The sequence below is a fragment of the Phyllobates terribilis genome, unplaced genomic scaffold (assembly GCF_046119375.1).
Source record: "Phyllobates terribilis strain yellow unplaced genomic scaffold, ASM4611937v1 Scaffold_1__5_contigs__length_1240528914, whole genome shotgun sequence".
In the NCBI taxonomy this organism is placed as follows: Eukaryota; Metazoa; Chordata; class Amphibia; order Anura; family Dendrobatidae; genus Phyllobates; species Phyllobates terribilis.
The window spans coordinates 592,057,064-592,076,746 of record NW_027362761.1 but is presented as its reverse complement, the minus strand read 5'-3'; the positions used below and the strand labels follow the sequence as shown (position 1 = coordinate 592,076,746).

Genomic DNA, 19,683 nt, shown 5'->3' with positions numbered 1-19,683 from the left:
AGTATGTACGACACATGTCTTTGTCGCCAGTGAAATGTTCCTCAATTTGAAGACCTTGTCAAGTGACTTCATTGTTGATTTGCCCATGGCTATTCTCCTATTGACTGCCGAACTGATGTCCAAATGCGGTCTTCCAGAAATAGAAAAACAGGAAAGAACCATAGAAAATTTCCCTCATTCTTAGGGACAACGTAGTGGCAATAATGCTCTAGAGCAACATTGGACACTCCGCTTTGCTGATGCCTTCCCTCCAATTTACTTGAACCGAAAGTCCTGCAGAAGATAACAAGAGGGAAATGCAATGCCCCATATTGATCAAAGAGAAGTTGATTCTCTCTTCTGAGAAGGTTGGCAAGTAGAGGAACCTTTCTTTTTTCTGCAGAAAAAAAGATCTTTCGCAAGGCCCTGTGATCAATCAAAAATCAAGCAATCTCCTTCTGACTCCCTGGTTACTGAGAAGTCCAGTATAGTTAACAAAGGCCTGCCATACAGAGTAATTTCCACTTTGCTTAACCCAACCCTCTTTGTCCAAGCATACCCCAATGCCTGGATTTCCTGCAGGCGGATTTTGAAAAGTCAAGGCATTGAGTTCTATCTTTGACACTCAACAGGCTATCGACCGCCGGATACATAATTTTTATTTTTTTTAAAGCAGTTTTAAGACTAAGGCTATGTGCCCACGATGCAGAAATGAAGCAGAAAATTTCTGCAGCACTTCTGCATCTCCCTGGCAGAAAAAACGCATGCGGATTGTACATGCGTTTTTCCTGCAGAATACATGCGGAATACATGCGGATTCACATGCGTACCCACATGCGTTAACGCATGTGTTTCCGCATGCGGACTGACAAGCACTTTCCAGGCGATAGCATCACTTGGAAAGTGCTTGACAACTAGGTCACACTGTATAAATCCATGCAAACAGCATATACAGTGTGACCGTAAAAATAAAAAAATAAAGCTATACTTACCCCCAATCCCCCGCCGCGTGTGCTGTCGCGCTTGTCCTGGCTTCTTCCGGGTTGCCGGCACATCGAGAGACAGTCTGCGGTCACATGACCGCGACGTCATCTCAGGTCCTGGAAGGAGAAGCGCTGCAGGGGCCGCCGGACAGGTGAATATAAACTTTATTTATTATTTTATTCTTTTTTTACAGGTAGAATGGTACCCAGGTCTGGATGAGAGTCTCCTCTCCTCCAGAACTGGGTACCATCCGCACATAGAGACGCATAGAATCCGCTTGTACAAATGTACAGACGCACATTGTATGCGTCTCAATGCAAGTCAATGGCGGCGCTTCCGCAAAATTAATGAAAATGCTGCGGATTTATTTGCGCTGCAGAAACGCTGCGGAAAAATCCGCAGCATGTGCATTGACATTGCGGAATGCCATTGGGGACCATGGGGTGCGGATTACCATGCGTTTTTGATGCGTTTCCGCTGCGGAAATTCCGCTGCAGAAACGCATGAAAAACGCATCGTGGGCACGCAGCCTAAGACTAAGGCTTAGGAACTATTCACCACCTTGGAATCTCGGAATCTCAACCTGTTTCTTACAGGGTTAACTAAAACCCTTCGAGCCTCTCTAGGAGGCATCCATCAGGTTCCCTAAACGTTGTGTTTCTGATGGCAATAACAATCTGTGCTCAAAGTAAATGAACTCCAGGCGCTCTCTATCCTGAAACCCATCTAAAAAGACAGAGACGCTCTCAAAATGAAACCGTCTATTCATAGCTGTAGAAATAGCCCTGGTCCACACATCCAAAATGTATACATTGATCATGAGGTTCTTAGTTTTATATTCTTATATTCTGACTGCATGAAGCCCACTGCCACATCATGGCGAACCTCTCAATGGGCCATGACCTTAAAGAGGACCTTTAACCAAATTTCTTGCTCAACTGGACACACGATGTAATAGCGGCTGCAGAGCAGAATAAAACGTACGTTTGTTTTTTACATTTCTCCTCAATGTTGCGGAGATATTAGTAAAGTATTTGGCACCTAATGAATTTACACCCACTCGGACTTAACAAAAGTTATCAGATAACAACTCATACAGGGGATGAATTACACATCCCAGTGAAAAGTATCTAATAACTGGTATTTCTCAAGTACTTTCATAGTGTCGTAAAGTAAAGGTAGAATTATACCAACTTATAATTCGCTTTTCATAACCCTGTGGCAGCACTGTTATATTTCCTCCCTTGTTATCTTGTTCCATCTTGTACTATCTTCTTCCAGCAATTGAATTTTATTTTTTATGGATTCTCTGGGGTCTTTATTTTTTTGAGCAGTGTGTGTATATGTATATATATATATATAATTGACCAGATGCAGCGAGTATCCCCCAGTATGATGACTAGCGCTGCCTTACAATATATATATATATATATATATATATATATATATATATATATATATATATATATATATACAGTACAGACCAAAAGTTTGGACACACCTTCTCATTTAAAGATTTTTCTGTATTTTCATGACTTTGAAAATTGTACATTCACACTGAAGGCATCAAAACTATGAATTAACACATGTGGAATTATATACTTAACAAAAAAGTGTGAAACAACTGAAAATATGTCTTATATTCTAGGTTCTTCAAAGTAGCCACCTTTTGCTTTGATGACTGCTTTGCACACTCTTGGCATTCTCTTGATGAGCTTCAAGAGGTAGTCACCGGAAATGGTCTTCCAACAATCTTGAAGGAGTTCCCAGAGATGCTTAGCACTTGTTGGCCCTTTTGCCTTCACTCTGCGGTCCAGCTCACCCCAAACCATCTCGATTGGGTTCAGGTCTGGTGACTGTGGAGGCCTGGTCATCTGGCGTAGCACCTCATCACTCTCCTTCTTGGTCAAATAGCCCTTACACAGCCTGGAGGTTGTTTGGGGTCATTGTCCTGATGAAAAATAAATGATGGTCCAACTAAATGCAAACCGGATGGATTAGCATACCGCTGCAAGATGCTGTGGTAGCCATGCTGGTTCAGTATGCCTTCAATTTTGAATAAATCCCCAACAGTGTCACCAGCAAAGCACCCCCACACCATCTCCTCCATGCTTCACGGTGGGAACCAGGCATGTAGAGTCCATCCGTTCACCTTTTCTGCATCGCACAAAGACACGGTGGTTGGAACCAAAGATCTCAAATTTGGACTCATCAGACGAAAGCACAGATTTCCACTGGTCTAATGTCCATTCCTTCTGTTCTTTAGCCCAAACATGTCTCTTCTGCTTGTTGCCTGTCCTTAGCAGTGGTTTCCTAGCAGCTATTTTACCATGAAGGCCTGCTGCACAAAGTCTCCTCTTAACAGTTGTTGTAGAGATGTGTCTGCTGCTAGAACTCTGTGTGGCATTGACCTGGTCTCTAATCTGAGCTGCTGTTAACCTGCGATTTCTGAGGCTGGTGACTCGGATAAACTTATCCTCAGAAGCAGAGGTGACTCTTGCTCTTCCTTTCCTGGGGCGGTCCTCATGTGAGCCAGTTTCTTTGTAGCGCTTGATGGTTTTTGCAACTGCACTTGGGGACACTTTCAAAGTTTGCCCAATTTTTCGGATTGACTGACCTTCATTTCTTAAAGTAATGATGGCCACTCGTTTTTCTTTACTTAGAATTTGTATTATGGCAAGAAAAAAGCAACTAACAGTCTATTCAGTAGGACTATCAGCTGTGTATCCACCTGACTTCTGCACAACACAACTGATGGTCCCAACCCCATTTATAAGGCAAGAAATCCCACTTATTAAACCTGACAGGGCACACCTGTGAAGTGAAAACCATTTCCGGTGACTACCTCTTGAAGCTCATCAAGAGAATGCCAAGAGTGTGCAAAGCAGTCATCAAAGTAAAAGGTGGCTACTTTGAAGAACCTAGAATATAAGACATATGCTGGTGACTCGGATAAACTTATTCTCAGAAGCAGAGGTGACTCTTGGTCTTCCTTTCCTGGGGCGGTCCTCATGTGAGCCAGTTTCTTTGTAGCGCTTGATGGTTTTTGCAACTGCACTTGGGGACACTTTCAAAGTTTGCCCAATTTTTCGGATTGACTGACCTTCATTTCTTAAAGTAATGATGGCCACTCGTTTTTCTTTACTTAGAATTTGTATTATGGCAAGAAAAAAGCAGCTAACAGTCTATTCAGTAGGACTATCAGCTGTGTATCCACCTGACTTCTGCACAACACAACTGATGGTCCCAACCCCATTTATAAGGCAAGAAATCCCACTTATTAAACCTGACAGGGCACACCTGCGAAGTGAAAACCATTTCCGGTGACTACCTCTTGAAGCTCATCAAGAGAATGCCAAGAGTGTGCAAAGCAGTCATCAAAGTAAAAGGTGGCTACTTTGAAGAACCTAGAATATAAGACATATGCTGTTGACTCGGATAAACTTATCCTCAGAAGCAGAGGTGACTCTTGGTCTTCCTTTCCTGGGGCGGTCCTCATGTGAGCCAGTTTCTTTGTAGCGCTTGATGGTTTTTGCAACTGCACTTGGGGACACTTTCAAAGTTTGCCCAATTTTTCGGATTGACTGACCTTCATTTCTTAAAGTAATGATGGCCACTCGTTTTTCTTTACTTAGTAAAAGGTGGCTACTTTGGGGACACACAACCTTCAGTTGTTTCACACTTTTTTGTTAAGTATATAATTCCACATGTATTAATTCATAGTTTTGATGCCTTCAGTGTGAATGTACAATTTTCATAGTCATGAAAATGCAGAAAAATCTTTAAATGAGAAGGTGTGTCCAAACTTTTGGTCTGTACTGTACATATACAGTATATACCGTGGGTACGGAAAGTATTCAGACCCCTTTAAATTTTTCACTCTTTGTTTCATTTGGTAAATTCTAAAAAGTTCATTTTTTTCCTCATTAAAGTACACTCTGCACCCCATCTTGACTGACAAAAACAGAAATGTAGAAATTTTTTCAAATTTATTAAAAAAGAAAAACTGAAATATCATATGGTCATAAGCATTCAGACCCTTTGCTCAGTATTGAGTAGAAGCCCCCTTTTGAGCTAGTACAGCCATGAGTCTTCTTGGGAATGATGCAACAAGTGTTTCACACCTGGATTTGGGGATACTCTGCCATTCTTCCTTGCAGATCCTCTCCAGTTCCGTTAGGTTGGATGGTGAACGTTGGCGGACAGCTATTTTCAGGTCTCTCCAAAGATGCTCAATTGGGTTTAGGTCAGGGCTCTGGCTGGGCCAGTGAAGAATGGTCACAGAGTTGTTCTGAAGCCACTCCTTTGTTATTTTAGCTGTGTGCTTAGGGTCATTGTCATGTTAAAAGGTGAACCTTCGGCCAAGTCTGAGGTCCAGAGCACTCTGGAAGAGGTTTTCATCCAGGATATCTCTGTACTTGGCCGCATTCATGTTTCCTTCAATTGCAACCAGTCATCCTTTCCCTGCAGCTGAAAAACACCCCCATTGCATGATGCTGCCACCACCATGTTTCACTGTTGGGATTGTATTGGGAAGGTGATGAGCAGTGCCTGGTTTTCTCCACACATACCGCTTAGAATTATCACCAAAAAGTTCTATCTTTGTCCCATCAGACCAGAGAATCTTATTTCTCATAGTCTGGGAGTCCTTCATGTGTTTTTGAGCAAACTCTATGCGGGCTTTCATATGTCTTGCACTGAGGAGAGGCTTCCATCGGGCCACTCTGCCATAAAGGCCCGACTGGTGGAGGGCTGCAGTGATAGTTGACTTTGTGGAACTTTCTCCCATCTCCTACTGCATCTCTGGAGCTCAGCCACAGTGATCTTGGGGTTCTCCTTTTCCTCTCTCACCAAGGCGCTTCTACCACGATTGCTCAGTTTGGCTGGACAGCCAGGTCTAGGAAGACTTCTGGTGGTCCCAAACTTCTTCCATTTAAGGATTATGGAGGCCACTATGCTCTTAGGAACCTTTTGTAACCTTTGCCAGATCTGTGCCTTGCCACAATTTTGTCTCTGAGCTCCTTGGGCAGTTCCTTTGAGCTCTTGATTCTCATTTGGTCTGACATGCACTGTGAGCTGTGAGGTCTTATATAGACAGGTGTGTGCCTTTCCAAATCAAGTCCTATCAGTTTAATTAAACACAGCTGGACTCCAATGAAGGAGTAGAACCATCTCAAGGAAATGGACAGCATGTGACTTAACTATGAGTGTCTGAGCAAAGGGTCTCAATACTTATGACCATGTGATATTTCAACTTTTCTTTTTTAATAAATTTGCAAGAATTTCTACATTTCTGTTTTTTGTCAGTCAAGATGGGGTGCAGAGTGTACTTTAATGAGAAAAAAAATGAACTTTTTAGAATTTACCAAATGGCTGCAATGAAACAAAGAGTGAAAAATGTAAAGGGGTCTGAATACTTTCCGTACCCACTGTTTATACACACACACTGTATCGGACTATAAGACACCCCAGACCATAAGAAGCACCCCAAATTTTGGGGAGGAAAATAGGAAAATAAAATCTTACCTGTGGAGCGGCGGAGTGGGGTCATAGGAGGCATGGTCCCTTCCTCAGGAAGCCGGCGGCGGCAGAAGTGGGGCAATGCTGCAGGCTCTGGGTGGGAGGAAGAGGTGTCCCAGCGGTGCAATGCTGCAGTCTCGGTGTCAGTGGTGAGGCAGAGTGGAGTACATTAGTTTGTGGCGCATGCGTAGATTGAGATCTCAGCTGGACCGATATTCCAGTCTGCGCATGCGCAGCCTCTGGCGACTCATGGCTTCAGGAAAATGTCCGCCAGGAAAGCAATGCACTCAACTCTGCTCACCACCGACTTCGGGACGGCAGTATCGCCACACTTCTACCTTCGCCAGCTTCCTGAGGAAGGGACCCTGCCTCCTGTGATGCCGCTCCACCACCGCCACAACTCCCCCGATAATCTACATTCGGACTTTAAGACACACCTCCCATTTTTCTCCCAAATTTGTCTTATAGTCTGAAAATTACAGTATATTTTTTGTTTTGTTTAATTAATTTAATTATTATTACTTATTTTTTTATTAATAATAGATTTTCAGCAAATAAATTAAAAGGAGCACTAAAATTATGTCGACAGGGCCTTCAGTGAGCACCCAGCATCCACGGTAACCCATCGACACTCTGCAATTTAGTTGTGTGCCCAGAGATTGGAACCATGTAACCATTTCTGTGGCATCTAAATAGTTGTGAATGCTGCTAGGGATTGTGATGGACAACACCTAACAGTTTTGACCAACAAGTTCACTTATGATTCTCCACTGGGCAATTTTCTGAGAAAAGAGCGGTGACAGACATCAGTCATGAAACATGAAGATGTCTTCAACACAGAAGTGGAAAACCGCAACAGAAAAACCTGTTATAACATTGTGATCTAGTGGTCCCTGCTCTCAGATTGTGATCCATTTTGCAACCCGCGTGCCCTAAGCACGGTGCCCAGGAATCTCCACGCCAAGTAAATACCCCGGGCGGTGTCAGAGCAAGGGGAGGAAGGTGGAGCTGGAAATTCCGGCTGGGGGCCACGGTGGTACCGGAGTCGGCGCCTCTGCTGAGGGAGAGAGGCAAGTAGGCAAAGGCGCCGGCGTTACAGGACATACAAAACATGACAATGTCTTGAACACAGACGTGGAAAACCGGAATAGAAAAACCTGCTATCATAAGATTGTGACCTAGTGGTCCCTGCTGTAACATCCCTGGCGGCGTGCTGGCATGGCTTACCACCTCCCACCATGCAAGACCGCCATCTTACCTATCAGTCCAGGCTGCACACTTTGCTCCACTACCTGCTGTGTCTCTTGTCTGATTGCTTAGGGCGGCGGCGCGGTTACTGCCTGATTCTTATAGTTACTGTGTGCGCACTCCTAATGCCTCCCAAGCCTATTGCTGAGTCACTGGATACTTAAACCCCCTCCACCCAGTAGGAGGAGCTTGAGCAACACTTTCTTACAGTGTGTTCTGTGCAACTGAGTTGCCAGGTCCTGTCCTGTATCTTGTCTGTTTCAGCCACCCTGGGGGCTGTATACCCAGGCCTGTTACCTGTATCTGTGACTTATAGTCTGTTCTGCCATCCTGGGGGCTGTATACCCAGGCCTGTTGTCTGTATCTGTAACTTCTAGTCTGTTTCCGCCTTCCTGGGGGCTGAGTTCCCAGGCTCGTTCCTGTATCTTGTTCCTGGTTCAGTTCCTGTCTGAACTGTGTCCTAGCCCATTACCTGTTTGTCTCTATGTCCGAACCTTCCCTTTTCCTGCAGTGTCTGAACCTGCACCTAACTCCAACTCATTGTCTCTGTACTTCTGTTTGTGAGTTTTGTGTCCACTCGCTACTTCATAGTAAGTACCTTGTGTGTATCTGGTTCTGCTTGTCCCGTTTCCCTGCCTCCATATCTACCTCCTGTGTTCTAACTATCTTCTTGTATTTTCCAGTCTGTTCCTTGTGAACAGAGCCCTGTCCTGTCTGCCTGCACCTTCTGCTCTGTTCTGCTCTGCTTGTCCACCGCACCTGCAGTTTTGCTCTGCTCTGCTTGTCCACCGCATCTGCGGTTTTGCTCTGCTCTGCTTGTCCACCGCATCTGTGGTTTCGCTCTGCTCTGCTTGTTCACCGCACCTGCGGTTTCGCTTCGCTTTGCTTGTTCACCGCACCTGAGGTTTCGCTCTGCTCTGCTTGTTCACCGCACCTGAGGTTTCGCTCTGCTCTGCTTGTTCACCGCACCTGAGGTTTCGCTCCGCTCTGCTTGTTCACCGCACCTGCGGTTTCGCTCCGCTCTGCTTGTTCACCGCACCTGCGGTTTCGCTCCGCTCTGCTTGTTCACCGCACCTGCGGTTTCGCTCCGCTCTGCTTGTTCACCGCACCTGCGGTTTCGCTCCGCTCTGCTTGTTCACCGCACCTGTGGTTTCACTGCGCTCTGCTTGTTCACCGCACCTGCGGTTTCGCTCCACTCTGCTTGTCCACCGCACCTGCGGTTTCGCTCCGCTCTGCTGGTCCACCGCACCCACGGCTCTGTACCTGTATCCCAGTCTGTACTGGTCCTTATCCAGCCTGCGCTCATACCTGCCAGTATCAGCCTGTCTGCATACCAACCATGCCTGCCAGTACCCGCCTGTCTGCATACCAGCCATGCCTGCAAGTACCCACCTGTCTGCATACCGGCTGTGCCTGCCCGTTCCCGCATTCCCCGGTGTGGGTCAACAGCTGTGACCAGGGTCTGACCTGGAGTAGCACCTGGTCCCTCTGCTCGGTTCCTCCCTGGTTCACGGAGTCGACTGAGCCGTAGTGCGACCTTGATACTTAGTCACGCCCCTCCATGCACTCCTAGGTTCATGGTCCACTGGGATCACTAACCACGCTCATGCCAGTTAGTCCGGGCGTGAGCGTAACAGTTTGCTCAGGCCATGGTCCCCATTGAGCCCCACTGCCCTTCGCTCTTGGAGACATTTGAATCCTTGTCTGGTGAATACATGCACCAAGGAAATTTTTTTTTTCTCAAGCTGAAATCCAGGCGATTTACGCACCAGCCCAAATGGAACTATCAGCACTCGTCCCTGCGGATCCACCTCGTTACTATGGGGATCCAAAACAAAGCCGTGCATTTGTGGAGCAGTGCATGCTGCATTACAAATTCTATGCTCACTATTTTCCCACTGATCGGGTTAAAGTAGCATTTCTGATGTCCTACCTAGCGGGTGATGCCTTGAATTGGATCACCCCCCTATGGGAAGCATGTGATCCAATCATCTCTGACCTGCAGGCCTTCCTGGTGGCCTTTCTAATGGTCTTCGATGACCCTAACCCTGAAGCTTCTGCTAAAGCTTCCCTTCCCAATATCCTGGAGCAGTCCCAATGGAGGAGGACTTTCAGTTGTCTCCTGAATCCTCTGTGGTGCTACCTGATAACAAATGGAGAGAGACCTTTCTGCACCCTGTACCTGGTACTTCGCCCACTTCATCCAGTAAGCTTGGCAAAGTGTACGTCAAGGCGGTAGTTACCCCCAAGTCTCTGCACCCCTCCAACCCGGTGGAGGATCTCCAGTTGTTCCGTGAATCCTTTGGGGTGCTACCCGATATTAACAAATGGAGAGAGACTTTCCTGTGTCCTGTTCCTGGTACTTCACTCACTTCATCTGTTGCTGAGGATGGCTCGATGGGAGGAAGCATCCTAGTCACCAAGATGGTGAGACCAGTTTCGTATAGTTACTGTGTGCGCACTCCTAATGCCTCCCCAGCCTATTGCTGTGAGTCACTGGATACTTAAACCCCCTCCACCCAGTAGGAGGTGCCTGTCAGGAAAACTTGGTCAGACCTTGCAGCCCTCTGGCGCCCCCTTATCCTGCTGGTCAAAGACGGTATTGACCGAGCATAAGCAACAGGGCGCAGCTGCTCTCATTTATGTCGAATCGACCTGGCTGAGCACAGCACCGAGGCCAAACTCATTGGCGTCGGTCTGTGCGAAGAATGGCCGTGTGCCGTCGACCGCCTTTAGCACAGGGGAGCTGCTCAGGGCAGCCTTCAAAGCCCGAAAGGCCACCTCGCATTCATCTGTCCATTTGACTGGATGGGGTAGGCTCCTCTTGGTGAGGTCTGTCAAGGGCTTCGCAAGGCTACTATAGTCTTGTACAAAGCGTCTATAGTACCCTGCGGTGCCCAAGAAGGACTGCACCTGCTTCTTGGTCCTGGGGGTGGGCCAGGACATGATAGCGTCCACCTTCCCAGGCTCTGACTTCAGAGTACCCCCACCTATCCGGTGCCCCAGGTAGTGGACCTCGTTCATGCCCATCTGGCACTTTCCAGGCTTGATGGTCAAGCCTGCCTGGTGAATGCACCCGGGCACCTGCCGCAGATGCTCGAGGTGTTCCTCCCAGGTGGGACTGAAGACGGCAATGTCATCCAGGTACGCCACTGCGTACCTCTCCAGTCCCTGGAGCAGGTGGTTGACCATTCGCTGGAAAGTGGCAGGGGCATTTTTCATGCCAAAAGGCATGACCGTGGATTCATACAATCCAAAGGGGGTGATAAAGGCGGACTTCTCCTGGGCCTTGGGACTCAAGGGAATCTGCCAATATCCCCGACTCAGATCCATAATGGAGAGATAGCTCGCGCTGGCTAACCGCTCAAGCAGCTCCTCACTGCGTGGCATTGGTTGTGCATCAGAGGTTGTGATAGCATTGAGCCCCCTGTAGTCCACACAGAACCGGGTGGTCCGGTCCTTCTTTGGCATGAGGACTACAGGTGAGGCCCACGCGCTCTTGGACCGCTTAATCACCCCCAACTTCAGCATCTCCTCAACCTCCTGGCGCATGATATGCTGCACCTCGTCTGAGATTCGATAGGCTGTCCGCCGGAGTGGGGCATGATTCCCGGTGTCCACTTCATGGACCGCCACCTCAGTCCTGCCAGGCATGTTGGTGAACACTGCTTGGAAGGGTTTCAGCACTGCTCGCATCTGAGACCTCTGGGGTGCGGATAGCAAGGCGCTTATCTCTACATCCTCTAGGGACCCGCTGGCCTTCGCTTGGGCCAGCATGTCCAAGAGGGGGTCGTCCTCCCCATCCTCGGGCAGGCTGAAGACCGGTAGGACGCAGGCTCCACGTTCTTAATGAGCCTTCATCATATTAACGTGAAAAGCCTTCCGCCTACCCCGCGCGTGGTCAAGAGTGATCACGTAGGTGACCGGGTTGAGCTGTTGGTGAATGACGTACAGGCCTTCCCAGGCCGCCTGAAGCTTGTCCTTTGGTACGGGGACCAGCACGAACACCTTCTGACCCACCTGGTAGGTCCGCTCTCGGGCGTTCTGGTCGTACCAATGCTTCTGGTCAGCCTGGGCTTGCGCCATGTTTTCATGCACCAACTGCGTCAAGGTCTGCATCTTGTCACGGAAGAACATGACATACTCCACGATGGACACTCCTGGGGAGCCCGGCTCTTCTTCCCAGGATTCCCTTATCAACCCAAGGAGTCCTCGGACACGCCTGCCATACAGGAGCTCAAAGGGGGAGAACCTCGTCGAGGCCTGTGGAACCTCTCTGTAAACAAATATCAGGTGTGGGAGGTAATGCTCCCAGTCGCGTCCCTGGGTCTCAACCAGCATTTTTAACATCTGTTTGAGGGTACCGTTGAATCGCTCACACAAACCATTGGTTTGGGGATGATACGCGCTTGATACCAGATGCTGCACCTGCATTTTCTTACATAGGGCCTCCATTAAGCGAGACATGAACTGGGTCCCCTGGTCAGTAAGCATCTCACTGGGGAAGCCAACTCGCGAAAAGATGGCCAAGAGGGCGTCTGCCACCTTATCCACCCTAATTGAGGACAGGGCTACTGCCTCCGGATACCATGTAGCATAGTCTACCACAGTAAGGATGAAACGTTTTCCAGAGCTGCTGAGTATGGCCAGTGGTCCCACAATGTCCACAGCAATCCTCTGGAAAGGCTCCTCTATCACTGGCAAAGAGATCAGGGGGGCTTTGGGAGCCGGCCCTGACTTTCCCACTCTTTGACACATGGTACAGGAGCGAAAGTAGTTCACCACATCCATCCCCATTTTGGGCCAATAAAAGTAGTGAGACAGCCGGGCCTTGGTTTTGCTGACCCCCAAGTGTCCAGCAAGTGGAATCTCATGGGCAATCCGCAACAACTCATCCCTGAATTGGTAGGGGACGACCAGCTGTCTTTCCCTCAGCCACTCCTGTTGGGGTGTACAGGGAACTGTCTCCCGGTACAACCTCCCTTGGTCCCAGAATACCCTCTCCTTATCCGACTCGGAGGTGGGTTTCTCAGCGAGGCTCCTTAACGTCTCTAGGCTAGCATCTGAGTGCAGAGCTGCCTCAAACTCCTGGCTGGAGGAAGCCAGAAGTGAAGTTAAGGCCACGTCCTCACTGGGACCCTCTGGGACCGGCTCTGGGTCCCTAACTGATTCCGTTATTCCTCTGTCCGAGAAGGGTCTAGAAGGCAGGGCGTTACTTGCGTTCTGGGCACTCTGACTGCGGGTAACAGCGGCTATATAGGCCCTCTCCCCGGGGGATAACACCATCCCATCAGCCTGCGCGGCTATGAGTACTACTTCCCCATCCTTCCCCATTACCTCAGGCGCAGTGCTACTTATGGGGCAGCTACCATCAGCCAGATCACTGTCTGTTGTGACACTGGTCGCTGGCACAGCACCACCTGCTTCATGGTCCCCGTGCCTCTCCCCATTACCCTTAGCACTGACACTTGCTCCTGCTAGGGGATCCTCAGCAATATCACCCCACAGCGTGACATGGCTGAGTTCTCCTGTAGCTTCAAATACATCATCATCATCATCAGGTAAAGCTTTGACATTCACATTATCAGCATTAACCTTACCAACCGTATCAGATCGGGGAGGGGTGTCAGGGACATAATAAGCAAACATCCTCCCCAAATCAGTTCCCAAAAAAACATTTGCAGGTAGGTTTTCAGATACTCCCACTTCCTTCACCCCACTCCCCGCATCTCAATCAATAAAAACCCGGCCATGGGCAAGGGGCTACAGACGCCCCCAATCCCGGTGACAGTCAGGGTCTTTCCCGGAATAAGCTCTTCAGCAGACACCAGTTCGTGTCAGATGAGGGTTCGTTCAACCCCAGTGTCCTTGAGGCCTACAATGACAGTGTCCCCCACAGTGACAGACTACAAGTTTTCACAGGCCCTCCCAACCGGCCCACCCACCAAAAGAACTGATGCACTAGGCCCTGGGGCCTTGGATGGGGGGGTTCTTCCTCTGCTTCTCTTGGCAATTGGCGCTGAGATGACCAGTCTGGTTGCAGAAATAACACTTGCGGGCATCAGATGCAGGCCCTGCGTTGGTAACGGGGACAAGGCCTCTGGAAGGTCGGATGGCAGGGGCAGGGATGGTGGTTGATGGCTTACCCCCTTTCCAGCTGGCGACGACCGGCTTCCGCACCTCCGGTCTCCGGTTGGCCTCGTAGGTGTCTGCGATCTGCGCTGCTTTATTGGCATCTGGTGGCTCCCGATCCATCACGAACTGCCATACCTCAGTCGGACACAGATGCAGGAACTGGTCTTTCACCATCAGGTCCTTTAGCTGCTCAAAGGTGGTCGCTGACAGTCCTTGGATCCACTGCTCAAAGTTGGTTCTGAGCCCATGCACCACATCGCTGTAACTGTCGTGCGGTCCATGTTGGAGGCTCCGGAACTTTTTACGATACACCTCAGGAGTCAGTTGGAACCTCTGGATTAGGGCCTGCTTTATGGAATCATAGTTCCCATCTAGGCCCTGAGGAAGAGCCACAAACACATCCAGAGCTTTGCCTCGCAGCCCTGCAGTTAAGTACCGGGCCCACTGATCCACAGGCAACTGGTACTGTCTGCAAGTCTTTTCAAAACCCCTCAGAAAGGTGTCAAGGTCGCCGTCCTTTTCCATCACAGGAAAAGGACGGGGTTTAAACAGGGTCGCATTGTTGGTCTCACCGTTCCGTGAGGTGGATGGTGAGATCCCGTGTTGGGCCATCTGCAGTTCATGGGCCCCCTGAGCTTGGACCTCCGCTCGCCGCTTGGCAGCCTCTCTCAGCCTCTTTCTGGGCTTGGGCCTCCGCTCGCCAGCCTCCCGGTGCTGCTGAATTACTTTCAGCCGTCCTTCATGTTCCTCTGCAGGTAGTTGCTATAGAGCCATCTGTAGATAGGGGTCGAGGCTGCCCTGGTCGCTGACGCGGCGTGCGTCTACAGGTGGGACCCCTGCAGCAGTACTGTCCATATCTCGGCTGACCCCTTGCCCTGCTGAGGTCTGGAGAAGGGCTTGCTCTGCCTCCAGTTGCGCCAGTGCAGCAGCCATTTGTTCTTTGTTTTTGCTGAGGGGGTCAATGCCTTTGGTTATACATATTCCAATAAGAGTGTCCTTTTTCTTCAGGGTTTACCAGAGCTCCCCAACTATGACTATGATCACCAAAATACCAATAGAAAAGAAAAAACGAAGAAGGGTAGGGGTGACTGCTACACATACAGTATTGTCTCAGATCTAATAAACACTGAGTTGGATCCTCAAAACTTTTGTGCAGGGTCCAGGTAAGAACCGTGCAAGTTTTTAGTGAGAGGAATGATTGCTCAAACCAGATCACTAATGTCCTATGATCCCACCTCTTGCCACCAATTGTCAGGAAAACTTGGTCAGACCTTGCAGCCCTCTGGCGCCCCCTTATCCTGCTGGTGAAACACGGTATTGACCGAGGATGCGCAAAAGGGCGCAGCTGCTCTCATTTATGTCGACTATTGTGGCACGTGATGTGACAGGTCGTATATATACCACCAGTTCCTTCCAGTAACGTATATATACCTAAATCCAGCCACCCTCAACCACAATATCACATAAATACACCGTATGCTGCCACCACCGATCTCTTAACAGGTGGATCGGGTACCCGTTAGATAACGTGAATTAGTGGGTGAGGAATGTGTTTGCTCAACATAGGACAAGAAGAACGAAGCTGGTAAATAATAATTTACTCCCGAAAGTTGGCAGTGTTTACAAAAGATATACAAGATATTATAAAAAAGACAATTTACATATATGCATAAAACAGTTATTAAAATAAAAGGGGTAAATAATAGTAAAACCCGCACCACGAGGTGATGGTCTCAGATTCTGTGGGGGGGGGCGGCTCCCCAGAAATTAGGTGTGATTCCTCCACACAGCGAGGAGTGCTTGCGTCTGACGTTCCTGGGTTGGAATGAGCCAACATGGACGTTCTGGTTTTTAGTAAGGAGGCAAAACACTAGGACACACCCATGTTGTTTACCTCACACGGGGGCTCGGTTTTGTGAACCCACCCAGCTGCACAAGACATAAAAATCCTTCATCTTCCATATCTTGATATGGGGGGGGCCCCACATCCAAGATGGATACATCATGTTTGCCGTCACCAGTATTCACGGAGATTGATATCAAATATTATATTTTTATGACGTTCAGAAGCTCAGAACCCATTTCCTAGGTTTCTGGTGGTTTCCCAGTTATGAAAGATACACCATCATAACTGGAAAAAGGTGAACATCCCAAAAATGTGGTCCATGTGTTTGTGACAGTCATGTGCATTATTAAACTCGACATTAAAAGTTTGTACAGTTGCACAATAGGGCTTTGGAGGGGAAATCCAGTGTAGACCAGTATGCTTGCTCTGGGCTGAGGTTTATGGCGGTTATAAAAATTCCTTGTTTGGGGGAAGCAAGAGTAGAGTTCTATGGAGGTCCCTTCCAAGTGAACAGGGGGCGGGGATTTAAGACATCTCTGGCTGTCCTTTCAACATTTTTAAAACTAGGACAAAAATACATTTTGCCTGACAGTGCCTGAGCAACACTTTCTTACAGTGTGTTCTGTGCAACTGAGTTGCCAGGTCCTGTCTTGTATCTTGTCTGTTTCCGCCACCCTGGGGGCTGTATACCCAGGCCTGTTACCTGTATCTGTGACTTCTAGTCTGTTCTGCCACCCTGGGGGCTGTATACCCAGGCCTGTTGCCTTTATCTGTAACTTCTAGTCTGTTTCCGCCTCCCTGGGGGCTGAGTTCCCAGGCTCGTTCCTGTATCTTGTTCCTGTCTGAACTGTGTCCTAGCCCGTTACCTGTTTGTCTCTATGTCCGAACCTTCCCTTTTCCTGCAGTGTCTGAACCTGCACCTAACTCCAACTCGCTGTCTCTGTACTTCTGTTTGTGAGTTTTGTGTCCACTCACTACTTCATAGTAAGTACCTTGTGTGTATCTGGTTCTGCTTGTCCCGTTTCCCTGCCTCTGTATCTACCTCCTGTGTTCTAACTATCTTCCAGTATTTTCCAGTCTGTTCCATGTGAACAGAGCCCTGTCCTGTCTGCCTGCACCTTCTGCTCTGTTCTGCTCTGCTTGTCCACTGCACCTGCGGTTTCGCTCTGCTCTGCTTGTCCACCGCATCTGCGGTTTCGCTCTGCTCTGCTTGTCCATCGCATCTGCGGTTTCGCTCTGCTCTGCTTGTCCACCGCATCTGCGGTTTTCGCTCTGCTCTGCTTGTCCACCGCATCTGCGGTTTCGCTCTGTTCTGCTTGTCCACTGCATATGCAGTTTCGCTCTGCTCTGCTTGTCCACCGCATCTGCGGTTTTTGCTCTGCTCTCCTTGTTCACTGCACCTGCGGTTTCGCTCTGCTCTGCTTGTTCACCGCACCTGCGGTTTCGCTCTGCTCTGCTTGTTCACCGCACCTGCGGTTTCGCTCAGCTCTGCTTGTCCACCGCACCTGCAGTTTCGCTCCGCTCTGCTGGTCCACCGCACCCGCGGCTCTGTTCCTGTATTCCAGTCTGTACTGGTCCCTATCCAGCCTGCGTTCATACCTGCCAGTATCTGCCTGTCTGCATACCAGCTGTGCCTGCCAGTACCCGCCTGTCTGCATACCAGCCGTGCCTGCCAGTACCCACCTGTCTGCATACCAGCTGTGCCTGCCCGTTCCTGCATTCCCCGGTGTGGGTCAACAGCTGTGATCGGGGTTTGACCTGGAGTAGCACCTGGTCCCTCTGCTCGGTTCCTCCCTGGTTCACGGAGTCGACTGAGCCGCCGTGCGACCTTGGTCGGACCGAGTTGATACTTAGTCACGCCCCTCCAGGCACTCCTCGGTTCATGGTCCAGTGGGATCACTAACCACGCTCATGCCAGTCAGTCCGGGCGTGAGCGTAACACCTGCTCTGAGATTGTGATCCATTTTGCAACCAATATTTTAGTTATTAAATGAATACTTCTCAATTGTAATGTCATAAAACGTCAATACAATTGTCATATTAGGTTATATTGCTATAAAATAATATAATCAGTTTTTATTCTTTGCAGATGACTGTACCGGGAGCTCAGAGGGACATCCAAAATCTTCACATGTTAATGCAGATGATTGTAGTATCATTCAATATGCATATGAGAAAAATGCCAATATTGAGGATATTTCCTCCACCCCTCATATCCGAAATGTATCATCTGATCCTGTTAAACAGATCCTATCTCCTGATTCATCACAGACTGTCAAGCAAAATCCAAGTTACAGATTGGGTGTCGAACGTCAAAAAGTTCCCTTAGGTGAAAAACCATATTTATGTATAGAATGTGGCAAATGTTTTTCCACGAAATCAGGTTTGGTGACACATCATAGAATTCACACAATGGAGAAGCCATTTTCATGTTTAGAGTGTGGGAAATGTTTTACCCAAAAAACAATTCTTATTAAACATCAAAGAATTCACACCCGGGAGAAGCCATATTCATGTCAGGAATGTGGAAAATGCTTTACTAAGAAATCAGCTCTTGTTAGACATGAGAGAATTCACACAGAAGGAAAGCCATATTCATGTTCAGAATGTGGGAAACGTTTTGATTGGAAATCACATCTGGGTAGACATCAGAAAAAACACACAGGGGAGAAACCATTTTCTTGTTTAGAATGTGGGATCAGTTTTAACCAGAAGCATAATCTTGTTAGACATCATAAAAGCCACACTGGGGAGAAGCCATTTTCATGTTCAGAGTGTGGGAAATATTTTTATCAGAAAGATACTCTTACTGCACATCAGAGAATTCACACAGGGGAGAAGCCATATGCATGTTCAGAATGCGGAGAAAGTTTTACCAGGAAACAAGCTCTAATTAACCATCAGACAATTCATACGGGGGAGAATCCATTTTCATGTTCACAATGTGGAAAATGTTTTAACTGTAAACCTACTCTTATTAGACATCAAAAAATTCACACAAGGGAGAAGCCGTTTTCATGTCAGGTATGTGGAAAATGTTTTACTGTGAAATCATATCTTGTTAGACATCAGAGAATTCACACAGGGGAGAAGCCATACCCATGCCCAAAATGTGGAAAATGCTTTACTAAGAAATATATTCTTATTAGACATCAAAGCATTCACACAGGGGAGAAGCCATTTTCATGTTCAGAATGTGGGAAATGTTTTACCCAGAAACATCATCTCATAATTCATCAAAGAATTCATACAGGGAAGAAGCCATTTTCATGTTCAACATGTGGAAAATGCTTTGCCCATAAATCAACTCTTGTTAGACATGAAAGATCTCACACCGAGGGAAGCCAGCTTCATGTTTAGAACGTGGGAAATGTTTCACCGTTAGATCAGATCTAGTTAAACATCGGAGAATTTACACGGGGAAAAACACTTTGAGGTTCAGAATCTGGAGAACATTATATAGCTTTAACCCCTTCCTGACATGGCCAATTTCCGTGTTTGCATTTGTTTTTTCCTCCCCTTTTTCCAAGAGCCATAACTTTTTTTTATTTTTCCGTAAATGCATCCATATGAGGGCTTGTTTTTTTGCAGGATGAGTTCTACTTTTGAATGACAACATTCATTTTACCATATAGTGTACTGGAAAAAGGGAAATAAATTCCAAGTGCGTTGGAATTTCACTAATTTTTTTGGGGGTATTTTATTTACCATGTTCACTAGACGGTAAAATTGACCTCGCAATATGATTTCCCAGGTCAGTACGAGTAACACATATACCAAATATGCATAGCTTTTTTTTTATGTATGTGGTAAAAAAAAATTCTGAAATTTTGTAAAAATAAAAATAAAAAAATGATTTAGCTTTTTTTTGCCATTTTTCGATACACAGAGTGTTTTCATTTTTTAGGATATAGGACTGTGTGTGGGCTTATTTTTTGATGCCCTGAGCTGACGTTTTTATTGATACCATT

The 19,683-nt window shown here is 47.7% G+C and overlaps 1 protein-coding gene across 1 annotated transcript in view; it reads left to right on the top strand.

The window, feature by feature from the left end:
• Window positions 1-19,198, top strand: part of LOC141272025 (uncharacterized) — a 37,403-nt gene extending 18,205 nt beyond the window's left edge. Inside the window, exon 2 of the mRNA XM_073682314.1 lies at window positions 18,096-19,198. Coding sequence (XP_073538415.1) covers window positions 18,096-19,072 — 977 coding nt within the window. The 3' untranslated portion in view covers window positions 19,073-19,198. The remainder of the gene's footprint in view (window positions 1-18,095) is intronic.
• The last annotated feature ends 485 nt before the right edge of the window (window positions 19,199-19,683 follow it).